The sequence below is a fragment of the Hypanus sabinus genome, chromosome 10, assembly GCF_030144855.1.
Source record: "Hypanus sabinus isolate sHypSab1 chromosome 10, sHypSab1.hap1, whole genome shotgun sequence".
Taxonomy (NCBI): domain Eukaryota; kingdom Metazoa; phylum Chordata; class Chondrichthyes; order Myliobatiformes; family Dasyatidae; genus Hypanus; species Hypanus sabinus.
The window spans coordinates 21,722,825-21,739,946 of NC_082715.1; the positions used below are offsets into that span (position 1 = coordinate 21,722,825).

At 41.9% G+C, this 17,122-nt stretch overlaps 1 protein-coding gene across 1 annotated transcript in view; it reads left to right on the forward strand.

Annotated features, from left to right (window-relative positions):
- Nucleotides 1-17,122, forward strand: part of smpdl3a (sphingomyelin phosphodiesterase acid like 3A) — a 53,673-nt gene that overhangs the window by 8,397 nt on the left and 28,154 nt on the right. The window contains exons 2-4 of the mRNA XM_059981493.1: nucleotides 4,003-4,216; nucleotides 8,960-9,104; nucleotides 13,556-13,652. Of these exons, the coding sequence (XP_059837476.1) occupies nucleotides 4,003-4,216; nucleotides 8,960-9,104; nucleotides 13,556-13,652 (456 nt within the window). The remainder of the gene's footprint in view (nucleotides 1-4,002; nucleotides 4,217-8,959; nucleotides 9,105-13,555; nucleotides 13,653-17,122) is intronic.

Here is a 17,122-nt window from a genome sequence, read left to right on the forward strand (position 1 = left end):
CCCCCCCCCTCCCCCACCCCATCCTGGATTCCCCCACCATGGGAAGCATCCTTTCAACATCTACTCTGTCTCGGCCTTTCAACATTCAAAAAGTTCCAGTGAGATTCCCCCTATGCTTCTAAATTCCAGTGAGAGTAGACCCAGAGCCAACAAACATCCCTCGTATGATACGTTCCCGGAATCATCCTTGTGAACCTCCTCTGGACCCTCTCCAATACCAGCACATCTTTTCTTAGATGAGGAGCCCAAAACGGTTCACACTACTCAAAGTGAGGCCTCACCAGTGCCTTGTAAAGCCTCAGCATTACATCCCTGATCTTCAAGACCTCCTGAAATGAATGCCAACATTGTATTTGCCTTCCTCACCACCAACTCAACCTGCAAGGTAACCTTCAGGATGCTCTGCACAAGGACTTCCAGGACCCTTTACTCAAGTATTAGGACTGCCTTATACATACTCAGATTAAACTTCATCTGCCATCTATCTGCCCATATCCATGTCTAATCTATATTCTGCTATATCGTTTGATAGCTCTCAACACTATTCATAAATTGATCAAACTTTGTGTTGTTGGCAAACTTACTAACTCACCCATTTTCATTTTCATCCAAGTATTTATTTATATCACCAACAACAGAAGTCCCAGCACTACTTTCTGCGTCAATAGGACACTCTTCCACCACCTTCTGTCTTCTATGTGCAAGCCAATTCTGAATCTGAACTACCAAGCCGCTTTGAAGATCCTGCAGCTTAGTCTTTTATTTACTGAGATACAAGAAGGAATAGGCTGTTCCAGCGCTTCGAGCTTTGCTGCCCAGAAATCCCCTGATTTAAACCTAGTCTACTCATGGGACAGTATACAATGAGCAATTAACCTACCAACTGGTATGGTTTGGACTGTACCAAACCATACAGTTTTGGTCATGGTCATGGAGAGAACTTACAAACTCCTTACAGGCAGCAGTGGGAATTGAACCAGGTTGCTGGTAGTTTAAAGTGCTGTCCTAACCACTACACTGCCATGCTGCCCTTTCTGGCTCAGTTCTTAAATGATAGGAGATGAGAAAAATAATTTTTTCTGAGGATGGTAAGGATCTTGGACTTGATGATCTTGAAATGATTCTAAAAGTAGAAACCCTCATTATATTCTATGAAGAATCTGGGCCTATACTTGGAGAGGTGGCCTGTGGGTAACAGACTAAGTAATGGGTAACAATCAGTTTTGGATTCCGCTTTTAGAACCATGGAGCATTACAGCACGGAAACAGGCCTTTTGGCCCTTCTTGGCCATTTTTCTGCCAGGTCCCACTGACCTGCACCTGGACCATATCCCTCCATACACCTCTCATCCATGTATCTGTCCAAGTTTTTCTTAAATGTTAAAAGTGAGCCCGCATTCACCACTTCATCTGGCAGCTCATTCCACACTCCCACCACTCTCTGTGTGAAGAAGCTCCTCCTAATGTTCCCGTTAAACTTTTCCTTTTTCACCCTTAACCCATATCCTCTGGTTTTTTTTTCTCCCCTAGCCTCAGTGGAAAAAGCCTGCTTGCATACACTCTATCTATACCCATCATAATTTTATATACCTCTATCAAATCTCCCCTCATTCTTCTATGCTCCAGGGAATAAAGTCCTAACCTATTCAACCTTTCTCTGTAACTCAGTTTCTCAAGTCCTGGCAACATCCTTGTAAACCTTCTCTGCACTCTTTCAACCTTATTAATATCCTCCGTGTAATTAGTTGACGAGAACTGCACACAGTACTCCAAATACGGCCTCACCAATGTCTTTACAACCTCACCATAACATTCCAACTCTTATACTCAATGTGCCAAAAGCTGTCTTCATGACCCTATCTACCTGTGATGCCACTTTTAGGGAATTATGTATCTGTATTCCCAGATCCCTCAGTGTCCTACCGTTTACCTAATATATATTCTACCTTGGTTTGTCCTTCCAAAGTGCAATACCTCACACTTTTCTGCATTAAACTCCATCTGCCACTTGTCAGCCCATTTTTCCAGCTTGTCCAAATCCCTCTGCAAGTTTTTAGTTAAGTAACTTCATCTACTTTTTTATTAATCGAATATGATTTAGAGCCAGTGAGATCTGACGAAGCTTATTCTAACTCCTTTCCTTTCACTCAAGAAAGCTAACTAGTTGGGTCATAGTTTGTGTACTGTTCATGAAGTTCTGAACTTTGCACTTTTCCTGATGTTGACTTATATGATAACATTGGAAGCTCACTGGTTTGCAAATATTTAGCTTCAGTATTTCAATGCTCTCAATTATCTTCTCAGGTGAATAAGTAGCTTTATGTACACTTCACGTAACTAAGTGCTTTAATGTTTAAAGTTAAGCTGTTTTTTGGGGTAAGCTATTTAGAATTGAATAAAGAAAAATCACTGCTTTGCAATAGTGATGAATCTTCATAATTATGTACTCTGGTAGATTATGGATACTTGGCCTTTGACTTCAACACAAAGATCGATAGCTTGCAGCAATACACACACAATGCTGGAGGAACTCAGCAAGTTAGGCAGCATCAATGGATGGGAGTAAAAAATCGATATTTCAGGTGGAGGTGGGAGTGGAAATGAAGGGTAACAAAGCCAGAGTAACAAGGGGGGTAGACAGGGAGGAACACAAGCTGGCAGGTGATAGGTGAGAGAAAGTTAGAGGGGAAAGGTGGGTGGTTGGGGGAGGTAGATAATGTGATAAGCTGGGAGGTAGGTGGAAGAGGTAAAGGGCTAAAGAAGAAGGGATCTAATAGGAGAGGATACTGGATTGTAGAATAAACAGTAGGTGACGGGAAACTAGGAGGTGATGGGCAGGTCATGAGGGTGGAGGAGGAGAAGAGAAGGGGTAAAGGAAGAGAACAAAGAAAGGGGGAGTTGTCAGAAGTTAGACATTGATCTTTATACAATTAGGTTATTGCTCCCCTAAGCTGTGTTTGGCCTCATTATGGCTGTAGAGTAGACTATGGACAGACATATTGGTGTGGGAATGGGAGATCCTGGGTGTTACAGCGGACAGAGAAAAGATGCTTGACAAAGTGATCCCGCAGTTTGCTCAGGGTTTCATCCAAGTGGAGGAGGCCGCACTCAGAGCACCAAGTACAATAAATGCCCCTGATAGACACACAGGTGAAGTGGTCCTGAGTGGTGGTGTAGGGGCCGGTACACCGCCTATCACAATTGCAGGCATAAGGAGGGAGATCAGTGGAGAGGGATGAGCTTTCAGGAAATTGTAGGAATCAAGGGATAGGTCAAGAAAACATAATGTGTGGTGTAAGGTGAACCATGATCTTGATGAATGGTAATGCAAATAGGGACAAATGGGCAACTTTTTCAATGTAAGTGTAATTTTATTTCTTACAGTTGTGATATCCACTTGCACATAACACAGTTGTATTTGGGTTTCAGATCAAATAATTTCATAGATTTTCACAGCTCATGTAGCAGAATGATTTTGGCAACTTCATTGAATCATCTGTCATTTCTCTTTTGGTTGTATTTTAAAGGATTTGAACATAATTTATTTTTAATCATCCAGGTGCTATTATAGATATGTAGAGCTAATTTTGAACAATGCAGAACCCGGGAGGAGGGGCTAAGTAGGTGCTACACCTTGCCCAAGGGTGACCTGCAGTCTAGCGGAGGGAAGGAGCATCTTATGCCTCCTTTGATAGAGAAGTATCTCTACCCCACCACCCATATAAAAAAGCACAGGGTATAATTTTAGAGGGGCTAATGCGTGGAGGATAAGAACGAACTGCAATGTAATCAATATTTACAATAAGGAAACAATTGGTTTTTGCCAAGGCATTGACAGTGGTAGTTCAAAAAGGTCCAGCAGTAATGCGAGCATTAGTCAGCAAATCTAAGGAAATTTGCACGTGAAATAATACTGTTGCTTGACATATACATGTTTGATTGGGCTTAACAGGCACAGACCTTTCTGTGACAAACATCTTTTTGCCTTTTTTTTTCTATTAGGTGAATTCTGGCATGTGACTGACTTGCATTTGGATCCTACCTATCATCTGACACCTGATCCTACCAAAGTCTGCTTTTCGTCAAAGGGATACCCGGCAAAGCACGCAGGACCTTATGGAGACTATTTGTGTGATTCACCATATAATCTTATCCAATCTGCTTTTAACTTCATGAAGGGTGCTAAAGTTCAACCCTCTTTTGTAATATGGACTGGGTAAGCATCAATGTTACACAAAACTTCACATGACTAGCACTCTGGTAATTCATTCTTTCTACTAGTACAATGATCGTAGTATGCATTATCAGCGTATAAACAGCTACAACTCACTAAGGTTTCTTGAAGAACATTTCTTTAAAAAATTGTGTGACTTTTGCTTACAGAAGGACAAGTTAAGTATGTTTAAGGAAACACCACTACCTGAAGCTACTTCTAGGCGTGCATCATATAAACTTTAGCATGGAAATGTTTTGCTGTTTGTTCGTTACAATTTGGTGCCAAAGCACATTCAGTATGCCTCAAGGGTGTTGAAAACCACCATCAAGTTACATTGATCCCAAGATCCAGGTCTGCTGCTGTGATCTGTCTGTCCCTGTAGAGTGGGTCCCACAGGCAGCCTCTGTAACATTGACTGTAATATTTGAATGGTAAGAGACGGTACAACTAAGCACTGTCTGCTCTGTTTCCAGTTACTTTGTTGTCCTGATCTTCCCACACAGACCAGCAACTGGAAAGGAATCTGTCACGGAAGACATTGCTGACAGTTTGTGCTTACACGGTGTTGCTGGAGTGGCCACAGGGCGCAGGCTATCGGACTTTTTTGCTGCTGGGTGTGCATTTGTTAGTGACCCCACAACTGGATGTAGACAGATCCCAGCTTGCCCAAAGTCAGAATGATGTATGATTTGGAAGGAAATCTGCAGGCGCTGTTACCATCTGTGAATAGTCCTTGTCTTTGTTAGAAGAGGTCAAGAGTTTGTCCCAATAAGGGACAAATTGGGGAATTTGGGGTTCTAACATTTTTCTGTCATTCATTCTTTGGAAGTTGTTTTTGTTTTGTGGATGTCTGCGAAGAGTAAGAATTTCAAGTTGTATACTGTATACATTCTCTGATATTAAATTGAACCATGCAATTCCAGTGTAACCTCCCATTCTCTTGTTTTTATTTTGAACCACCTTAACTACCTGTCTGACTTTTAATTTATTTGTTCTAAACAATTGCTTAAAAGTGGATAAAGGTTGCTTTATTTGTGCTCAACTTTTGATATATGTACATCCAAGAGAATAAGACGTGAAAGAATAGGACCTATCAAGTGTGACAGTGGGAAAGTGTGTAAGGAACCGGAGGAAATAGCAGAGGTAATTAATTAATACTTAAGTATTCACTGTGGAAAAGGATCTTGGTGACTGTAGTGATGACCTGCAGCAGACTGAAAATCTTGAGCATGTAGATATTAAGAAAGAGGATGTGGTGGAGCTTTTGGAAAGCATCAAGTTGGATAAGTGGCCGGGACCAGATGAAATGTACCCCAGGCTACTGTGGGAGGCAAGGGAGGAGATTGCTGAGCCTCTGTTGATGATCTTTCAATCATTAATGAGGATGGGCGAGGTTGCAGAGGATTAGAGGGTTGCAGATGTTGTTCCCTTATTCAAGAAAGGGAGTAGAGGTAGTCCAGGAAATTATACACCAGTGAATCTTACTTCAGTGGTTGATAAGTTGATGGAGAAGATTGTGAGAGGTGGTATTTATGAATATTTGGAGTGGTATAGTATGATTAGGAATAGTCAGCGTGGCTTTGTCGAGGGCAGTTCGTGCCTTACAAGCTGGATTGAATTTTTTGAGGATGTGACTAAACACATTGATGAAGGAAGAGCAGTAGATGTAGTGTATATGGATTTCAGCAAGGCATTTGATAAGGTACCCCATGCAAAGCTTATTGAGAAAGTAAGGAGGCATGGGATCCAAGGGGACATTGCTTTGTGGATCGAGAACTGGCTTGCCCACAGAAGGCAAAGAGTGGTTGTAGACAGGTCATATTCTGCATGGAGGTCGGTGACCAGTGGTGTGCCTCAGGGATCTGTTCTGGGATCCTTGCTCTTCATGATTTTTATAAACAACCTGGATGAGGAAGTGGAGGGATGGATTAGTAAGTTTGCTGATGACACAAAGGTTGGGGGTGTTGTGGATAGTGTGGAGGGCTGTCAGAGGTTACAGCTGGACATTGATAGGATGCAAACTGTGCTGAGAAGTGGCAGATGGAATTCAACCCAGATAAGTGTGAAGTGGTTCATTTTGGTAGGTCAAGTATGATGGCAGAATATAGTATTATTGGTAAGACTTTCCGCAGTGTGGAGGATCTGGGGGTCCCAGTCCATAGGACGCTCAAAGCAGCTGTGCATGTTGACTCTGTGGTTAAGAAGGCGTACAGTGAATTGAATTTAAGAACCAAGAGGTAATGTCGCAGCTATATAGGACCCTGGTCAGACCCCACTTGGAGTACTGTGCTCAGTTTTGGTCGACTAAAACTGTGCTCAGTTTTAGTCACAGGAAGGTTGTGGAAGCCATAGAAAGGGTGCAAAGGAGATACACAAGGATGTTGCCCGGATTGGGGAGCATGCCTTATTAGAATAGGTTGAGTGAACTCGGCCTTTTCTCCTTGGAGCGACAGGGGATGAGAGATGACCTGTTAGAGATGTATAAGATGATGAGAGGCATTGATTGTGTGGATAGTCAGAGGCTTTTTCCCAGGGCTGAAATGGCTGCCACAAGGGGGCACAGGTTTAAGGTGCTTGGAAGTTAAGTACAGAGGAGATGTCGGGTAAGTTTTTTACGCAGAGATTAGAATGGGTAGAGACTGAAAGGTACATAGAGATTAGAAAAATGGAGGACTCTGGGTACTGTTACGTACCCTGTAACTGGGTCACTTACCAGCAAAGTTAGAGAGGTCCGTTGAAGTCTGATGGTACTATTTTTAACAGTATTTATTGATAAAAATACACAAAAATAATATCAATGCAAACATATAGATAATATACGTCGTCAATACTAAATCTAAAAGCGCGGGTATAATAATCAATAAGAAATAGCTCTATCGTTGTCTAGGGGATAATGTATTGTCTGATGGAAATATAAGAGTCACTTTAGTTCATTCAAGCTGCAGGCTGCAGCCTTTGGTTGGAGTCAAGAGAGAGGGTTTAAACTTTTATGATGTCAATCCTTCAAGAGTTGGTGGGGGCTGATTGTTCCTTTGGGTTAGCTAAAGCCATTCTTCCGTGGCAAGACCCACCAATTCGGAGGCAAATGGAAAAGGACACAGGTGGGCTTTTCCACCGGCTTTCGTTATTACACTGTTACAGGAGTTCTAGCGTTTCTTCTGGTGCGTCTAAAGGGGCTGTTCCCCAGACCCTCTTTTATCCCCACTCACGGGGTCTCAGATGTCACTCAGGGTGGAATGATGTCATCCCCCCCAACCAGCCCACGTTGCCTGAGGGCTTCCATGAAGTACAGTATTCAATACACAATTCCGTCTCCAAGAGACAATGACCTTTTCCGTTACTTTGTATCGCTGGGGGCCAGGACATCCCAAACGTCTCTCTCTCATTTCCTGGGTCTCCTGCCCTGACTTAAAAGCAATCTTGCGATTCTCAGAAAGGAGGGGGAGGGGCACAGGCGTAACAGTACCCCTAGTAATTTCTAAGGTAGGGACATGTTCGGCACTATTTTGTGGGCCGAAGTGCCTGTATTGTGCTGTAGGTTTTCTATGTTTCTATTTATTGTATATCACATTCACTTCATTCCATCTTACCTGAATTATTGCACTTCAACGCATAGAATCCCATTTGCCATATTTCTGTCCACCTGACCAGGCTATACACATCATTCTGCACTCTAGAACTTCCATCCTCTTTGTCTAACGCATCGTCAACTTTTGTGTGTTATGCAGACTTCATTATCATGTCTTCTGCATTAAGGTTACCACCAAAGTTAAGCTAACTAACCTTCTGTAGCTTGGTTTATCTCTTCCTTTCTGTTTTTAAACAATGATAAATATTATTTGGCATTCAGTTCTCTAGCACTTTTTCTGAAGCCAGAGATGATTGAAAAGTTATCATTAGCTGTCTAATGGAAATGCGTTGATGCCCACTTTTTTTAAAGTATTCGATAGAGATGATAGCCTTTGGCCTAGCTTCTCCATCACTGCAAGTAGATCTTTGACAAGATTTTAGTTGAAATATTTATTGGACCCCAACACTTAAACACTCATTTCTACTGCCAAATTTGGAAAAAAATAGTGGAATAGCATTTAGTGACTGGGACTAAGGTTAAGAAATTTAAATAAATGAGAATATTCTTACCCCATCCAAGTATCACCTTGAATCACAGATGCCAATGTTCTTAATTCTTTTCTCCCTCCACCCCCGATGATCCATAGGACAGGTCACCAGTAAGTGCATGATTCCTGAAATTGAACAACTATTTCTCAGCTGCATGTCTTTGCATCGTGAACAGCAGAAAATACTCTGTATGTGGAGAAAGGGTAAGAAATGAGGCAAGCTGGATTATTTTCAAAAAAAAAATCAATGGACTGAATGGTCATCATCTATGTTCTTTTAGTTGGCCAATGGAAAGAGCATTAAGTTGTAATGATTTCCATAAAGGTGGATTAGCAAGGCAGTTGGGCTCAATGTTTTCCATGTAACACAAACAAGATGCTGGAGGAACGCACCAGGTCAGCCATTATCTCTGGAGAGGAATAAAGGCTCAACGTTTCGGACTGGTGAAGGGTCTTGGCCTGAAATGTCAACTTTTTATTCCTCAACGTCAATGCTGCCCGACCTGCTGAGTTCTTCCGGCATTCTGTGTGTGTTACTCTGGATTTCCAGCATCTGCAGAAACTTTTGTGGTTATGTCAGTGTTTCCAATACCTGTTTACACTCATTTAGTTTTCTTTAAAACAGGGATAGTCCCCCTCACGTGCCAGCTGCAAAGCTCTCTACAAGGATTGTGATTGACATCCTCCACAATATGACACGGACTATTCAGGATCACTTCAAAGATCTACAAGTTTTTCCTGTGTTGGGAAACCATGACTACTGGCCACAGGTAGCAGCATTATTTTTGTTAACTGTAGGAAAAATATGGTGTTTACAGTACTGTGCAAAAGTCTTAGGAACATGAACTAGGATGCTTAAGACTTTTGCACAGGTTTGTAATTTTATGCATTGCACTGTACTGCTACTGCAAAGAAAAACAAATTTTATTACAATCAGTATGCGAGTGATGATAAACCTGAATCTGTTGTGAATCTAGAGTGAGGGAAGAGATCAGGGAAAAGGAAATCATGGTTGGAAAAAGGGGAAGGGAGAAGGGAGGGAGCAGGAAGCACCAGAGATATATTCTATAATGATCAATAAACCAATTGTCTGGGATCAAATGACCTTGCCTGGTGTCTCAGGGCTGGATGTGTCTGCAGACCCTGCCCCAGGACTTCTCCTCTGCCATCAGTCCCACACCCCTCCTGCAGTGCTCCATCCTCAGCATTCTTTGCTCACGCCAGATTTACAGACTCGCTCTCTACTCCATGTAGGCAAGTACAGGACTCTGCAAAAGTCTTAGGCACCCTAATTAGATAATCTAGAATAGTGATTCCCAACAGGTCCAGTACCACCTCCCAAGGGGATGATTATGTGTGCTAAGGGGATGTTAGGGGGAATATAATTTGTTGGGGGGCATTCAGGATTCTTGGGGGGGGGGTGCAGTAAGTGGCACCCTAACTATGGCACAATAATTATGAGACGTTGCGTGATTGGTCAGTCCCGCTACCTGGAGTAGTATAAAGGTAGCTTGCCAAACACCAGCTCTATCCCAACTGACATCTAGAGTCCAATCTGAATCCTTGTCAATAAAATTTTCGCTGTTGTCATTCTCTTCATCTTCGTCTGTTCCTTTGCGTGCTGCTACCATCATTCCAACTGTCCCAACTCACTACCGTCGTCAATATCCGATAGGCATTCCCAATTTGTGTTTTTTTAATATTTTAATTTAGTCCCATAAATAATAGATAAATACATATGGTGTGGATTCTACAAAGGTGGTAAAGCCTTGAATTCTAATCCTGCTAAGAATCAGTAACTACAGAACGTGTGTCAATACAATGTTGCATACCTGGAGTATGGTTTTATTCTGTGCCTGTCAGATCAATGACACCCCATGTGTCTTATTTGTAATGCCCCACTGTCCAATGAAGCCATGACACCATCAAGATTGCAGGAAAACTTCTGGAAAAGAAATCCTGAAAAGGCTACTTATCGTATTACTCAGTTCCAGAAGATGAAAGAAGCATTTTAAAAGCACTTGCACACTTGGGTCATTTGCCAAGAGAGTTAAAAATGACCTTGATTATGGTCTCATTGCTTCTTATCATATTTCCAAACTGATAGCCAAGAGTGGAAAATCTCATATAATCGATGAAAATTAATAATGCCTGCTGTATCGGAAGAGTTCACCACTGTTCCCAAGATGGATACCAGTATTTTAAAATTAATTCCTCTGAGTAATAACTCTGTATCTTGTCATATTGATGAAATAAGTGAAGACATTGAGTATCAACTATGCACAGAGCTACAAAAAACAGAATTTGGGATACAACTGGATGAGTCAACTGTGCGAGACAATGAGGCATGAATATGTTTAATCAATAATGGAGAAGTTTATGAAGAGATTCTCTTGTAAAAAGTTAAAAACAAATATCAACAGAGAATCAATCTATGACAAGCTCAAAATGTATATTGAGATAAAAGTATTCCAATTCGGAACATGATTCCTTGTGCAACAGATGGAGCATTGTATTTGACTGGTTGCCATGCTGGTTTAGTGGCATTTATGAAAAAATAAATTCCAAGTTTGTATATAATCCATTGTGTATCATCGTCAATATCTCACAGCCAAAAACCTCAGCTAGCGACTTTTTCAAGCACGATTCTTGTAATATCTGCTATCCACAGAATTAAAGCTTGTCCATTAAATAGCAGAATATTTGCCAGTTATGCCAAGATATCAAAGAAGAGTTTGAATGCTTGCTTGTTCACACAGAAGTGTGTTGGCTATCAAGAGGCTGCTGCTTAAAATGTTTCTTTGATCTTTTTGTCACTGTGGTTGAATTTTTGCTCAAAGTCAATAGGAGCTTGGGAAACAAGATTGAACTTCTACATGGAGATGTGGCATACCTAGTGGATCTGTATGACAAAACGAACATTCTAAATATAAAACTGCAGGGTGAGAATGTCAGTTTAATTTGGACAAAAAGCGCAGTGTCCACTTCTATAGGAAAATTGGAAATATTTAAGCAAAACATTGGGAGAGGAATATTCTTGCAGTTTCTTTGCATGGAAAGCATGTCACTCTCTTTCACAGATGATGATTTGCAGGAGTACTACTTACACTTTCAGTCACTGAAAGAGGATTTTCAGAATTGATTCAAGGATTTGAGCATCTGGAAATTCCAACCTGGGGAATTAACCCATTTGCTTACAAGGTGAAAGAACAGGAAGAGAGTTTGCAAGAAGTTATCAAAATTCAGAATGTGGAAGAAGCAAAAGTGCTTTTCAGAAATGTCAGGTTTTGTGGTATGTGGTTACACTGTCATACAAAGTTGCCTGTTTTTTTGGCAATGAGCCAACCTGCTTTTCGTTACATTTCCATCCTCCTACCTTGTTGAAAGAGGCATCAGTGTAGTGAACTACATACACACAAATAACCGAAACCGCTTGGGCATTGTTGCACATGGGGATTCAAGGCTTTTGCGGTCATAACTTGAACCAGATATTTCAACTCCTGCTAAAAACCACCAACCACAAGAATCATATTAATATCAAAGCTGCTGTGCAGTACAGATGTATTGTCTTTAAACCTAGTTTATACCACCAAAAATTTAAAGCAGAATTGTTTTTCTCATTTTAGTATATGGTAGACATGTTTTTACGCTGGGGGGTGCCGGAGTGTACATTGTGCCTGAGATGGGCTTTGGCAAGTGTGAGGGTGCTGGGCTAAAAACGGTTGGGAAACACTGATCTAGAACTTTAAGAATTCAAGTTCAAAGTGCATTTATTATCAAACTATGTATACATTATACATCCTGGAGATTCGTCTCCTTACAGGCAGCCACTAAACAAAGAAATCCGAAAGAACTTATTTTTTTAAAGAAAGGAAAACCGTCAAACACCCAACGTGCAGAAAGAAAAAAACAACAGCAAATAATGCAAAAAGTAAAAGTAAACAACACACACAAAATGCTGGTGGAACGCAGCAGGCCAGGCAGCATCTATAGGGAGAAGCACTGTCGACGTTTCAGGCCGAGACCCTTCTCCTCTGCCAATGAAAGTAAACAAGTTGCTTTCTGAGTTGAAGTTCACAAAGAGAGCCCGTCCACAGACCCTGAGAGTTGAGTAAATGTCACAGAGCAGCGAGCTAAACCTTCGTCTCAGGCCCCGAAACCCTGACTTTTTCTATCTAGCCCAGTGATTAACTCATCATCCAAGCAATGGGTTCAGTTGCTTCGATATGATCTGCACTCTGCCGCCTCGATTTGCCCTATACCCGACCTTTCCAATTTGGCTCGCCAATTAAGTCATTGCTCAAATATCGATTCAGTCACGTCAATGCATTCTGGGGCCTGGTCACGGATATCTTATATGGACATATTCCATTCACTTTTGTTGGCTTGAATAAGAACAAAAAAGCTGCAAAACACAATTCTGCATGCAACTAATTGGTTTGAATTATAGTAACACCTACAGATTTTCTTAATGGACAGTAGACTGAGGATATCTTCAGCTTTGCAGCAGGCCATGTTAAATCAGAAGGTTCTGCCCAATTGCGCAGGTGTGTGAACAATCGCGCGGGTGTGCTGTCTTCCAAGCAATTTGTCATCTCTGAAGAAGAATTTTAAATTGAAATATATGCTGGAAAAAAAAATCAGCAGTTTGAGTAAAAGAGCTGAACAACAGAAGTGAAAACAAAACCACAATTTACTTTGAAAACGCACTTCCTAAGTTTATCTGTTGCGGGATCGGATATCCATGCGAGCAGAAAGCACGAGGTCTGGTCAGTCAGAGGTCCTGATGAAGGGTCTCTGCACAAAGAGTCGACTGTTTACGCTCAGATACTGCCTGGCCTGCTGAGATCCTTCAGCAGTTTATGTGTGTTGCTTTGGCTTTCCAGCTTCTGCAGATTTTTTTTGTGTTTGAAGATCAAAATTTGTAAGACGGGAAGTCGCAGTCCAGAGACTGGAGGCCCGAAAGCCAGTCCTGCAGTTGGAAAACTGTCGGTGTGTGTAGGTGGCAGGGAGGAAAGGGGCTTGTTTTGCTGTTGTTTTGTTGCTTGTTGTGTTCTGTGTTGTTCTGCCAAGCCCTGTGGTCATACAGTGTTGGCACTGAAATGTGTGGCGACACTTGTAGGCTGTGTTGGATGTTGATGCAAACAACACATTTCAGTGCAAGTGTCCATGTACGTGTGATAAGTCTGTCTTTTAAACGATGGTGTCTTTTTGTTGTTAGGACCAGCTTCCAGTTAACGTGAGCGAAGTTTACGTCGCTGCAGCGGATATGTGGAAACAGTGGTTGACGTCCGAAGCACGTACTACCCTGCTAAAAGGTAAAAGGTCAAAAAGTAGAGAATGTTGGGATATCACTGCTTAAGTTAGCAGAAATAGGGAAGTGAGAAGAGAAGTCTGCTTTAATTTACAGAGTGAGGGACATGTGGAGAGAACAGAAGGGACGTCTGAGATGAGAGACATTAGTTATCAAATTAATTAATTTAAAAACTAGCTTTCAAAGAGAGACAGAAAACAGAAAGAAAAGATTTTGGTTAGCTGAATATCATCAATATTAGGTCAAAGTCAACAAGTTTATATTTCAAATTTATTATCAAATTATTTATACCATATAAAACCTTGAGATTCATCTTCTTGCAGGCAGCCACAAAACAAAAAACACAATAGAATCCTTGAAAAACCCACACCGCAAAGCTGTCAAACATCTGATGTGTGAAAAAGAACACATTGTGCAAACAGTAAAAAACACAAATAACACACAGAACAGGAACTGCAGAATCTCCGAAAGTGAGTGCACAGCAACAGAGCTGGCTAAATGCGGCAGCCAGTCCAGGAATTTGCTTTGCTGAGGCCACAGCTACAGAGTCAGGTTTAGCGCTGAGGCGAGTGTCGATGGCTGCAGGCCGCAGCTACAGAGCCAGGTTTAGCGCTGAGGCGAGTGTCGATGGCTGCAGGCCGCAGCTACAGATCTAGGTTTAGCGCTGAGGCGAGTGTCAATGGCTGCAGGCAGCAGCTACAGACTCTGTTCCGTGTTGAGGTTGAATAAAGCCGCCCGGAGTAGTAAGCTGAACACCAGTTCATCCTCCACCCTCTGCCTCGACGCTTTAATCCTTTAAATCTGGCTCAGCCAAACAATGGTTCATTATCCACTCTTGGGCCTGGACCCCTCTGCTTCAGTCTGGCCTGAAGATTCAGTCCCAGCCCAAGTCCACTCCAGCAATTGAATGCCTATTTTCTTGAGTGTCCAATTTGCCAAATCCTGAAGGATACTGCAAAAATGCCAGATCATACAATGGTTTGAAAGCACAACTCCCAGTGGAAATTACAGGCTGCGGATTGCAGTGATTGTTGTCCAGAAAAAGTATATTTAGTAGAATAGGTTGTAGTTTTGTTGGACGCCTACAAAATATCATGTGCCTCGACAACACCATCTTGGGGTCCACTTTGTCCCAAGGGTTGCACCATCTCCTGACAGATGACAAAGTGCTTTACCTTAACCATATGTTGGAGCTTGATGAATCAATATGGTGATCTGATGATGTCATTGTGGAAATGAGATGGAGAGTTAAGGTGACGAGAAGCTTGAAGTTATTCCTGTGGACTGAATGGAGGTGTTCTGCTAAGTAATATTCCAGTTGGTATTTGGTTTCTCCAGTGTAGAGGTGAGCACAATAGGAGTACCAAAAGCGTACTGTAAATTGTCATAAGTGTAGGTGAACTAATGCTTCATTTGGATGGCCTGCTTGTGTACCTGGATGGCGGAAACAGAAGAAATAAAAGGTGCATATGTAGCAGCATCTTCAGTTGTGGGTATGAAGTGATGGCGATGTGAGAAATAGAGTGGTTGGTAGAAATGGAAGACTGGACCAGGGAGTCACGCGAAAGGTACCTTCAGAGTCCTGGAGGAGAGAGGAGTGGGAGATACATGTGGTGCACGTTATGTAAATCACAGTGGATGGCGGGTGGAAGGAAAGAATGAGTCATGTTGTCTATTTCTATATGCAAAAGTACGGTAAGGTATAGTACAATGGAAAAACTTGCAGCAACATCACAGGAACATCACTACAAATAACAGAAGAATATAACTTATGCATAGATTACACATAAAATTAGACCATACAGTGGAAAAAATCTTAAACAAATAAGATCCATACAGTGAAAGCCCATACAGGGCCCTGGTAAAATGTAGGACTTCAGTTGATTTACTGAGGACTGTGATTTTATATAAAATAGATGTAAATGCACATTGGGGGTGATGTAAAGTATGTAGACCATGTGTATGTTTGTGTTTGTATGTAATTGTATGTATGTGCTCTTTGTTCCTGCTTTCTGTTGCTCCTACTCTCTCTACCCCGGTATTGTTAACATAGGTATTTACCATTGTGCAGTGAACTGTGGACTGATAGCCGATGCTTGTTTGTAGATATGTGTTTGTTAAATAAAGTTTTAAAAAAAAACAAGATCCTACTGTAAAAACTAAGATGTATTGAAGATATTTCTAGAGTAGTGCAAGAAGTGTATGGAGGCCGGTGACCAGTGGTGTGCCTCAGGGATCTGTTCTGGGACCACTACTCTTTGTGATTTTTATAAATGACCTGGATGAGGAAGTGGAGGAATGGGTTAGTAAATTTGCTGATGAGACAAAGGAGGTGTTGTGGATAGTGTGGAGGGCTGTCAGAGGTTACGGTGGGACATTGATAGGATGCAAAACTGGGCTGAGAAGTGACAGATGGAGTTCAACCCAGAAAGTGTGAAGTGTTTCATTTTGGTAGGTCAAGTATGATGGCAGAATACAGTATTAATGGCAAGACTCTTGGCAGTGTGGAGGATCAGAGGGATCTCGGGGTCCGAGTCCATAGGACACTCAAAGCTGCTGTGCAGGTTGACTCTGTGGTTAAGAAGGCATACGGTGCATTGGCCTTCATCAATCGTGGGATTGAGTTTAAGAGCTGAGAGGTAATATTTCAGCTATATAGGACCCTGGTCAGACCCCACTTGGAGTACTGTGCTCAATTCTGGTTGCCTCACTACAGGAAGGATGTGGAAACCATAGAAAGGGTGCAGAGGAGATTTATAAGGATGTTGTCTGGATTAGGGAGTTTGCTTTATGAGAACAGCTTGAGTGAACTTGGCCTTTTCTCCTTGGACTGAGGGAGGATAAGAGGTGTACAAGATAATGAGAGGTATTGATCATGTGGATAGTCAGAGGCATTTTCCCAGGGCTGAAATGGCTAGCATGAGAGGGCATAGTTTTAAGATGCTTGGAAGTAGGAACAGAGGAGATGTCAGGGGTAAGTTTTTTTTTTACGCAGAGTGGTAAGTGCATGGAATGGCTGCCGATGCCAGAGACGGAGGCGGAAACAATAGGGCCTTTTATGGGTAAGCCTAGTAATTTCTAAGGTAGGGACATGTTCGGCACAGCTTTGTGGGCTGAAGGGCCTGTATTATGGTGTCGGGTTTCTACATTTCTAAGTGGATCATGGTGTTCCATTGCTGTGGTAGTGTTAGAGTAGGCAAGTAGGATCAAGAACATGATGGGTGTAGGAAAGTAGCCATTCCTGAACTTAGTGGAACTTTATCCTAGTTCTAATTGGGATGAGAGCAGGGGTGCAGAAAGTAGAGTTATAAAGAAAATGCCCTATCTACTGTAAGGAAAGGAACTAATGGTTACCAGAGACAAGAAAACATCTTGAAGCCCTGGTGTGGAACTTCCTGTCATCAGAGCAAACCAATTAGAAACTGAGAAGCTGAAAGAATGAAACAGCATCATTACAGAAGGGAAATCAAGCCT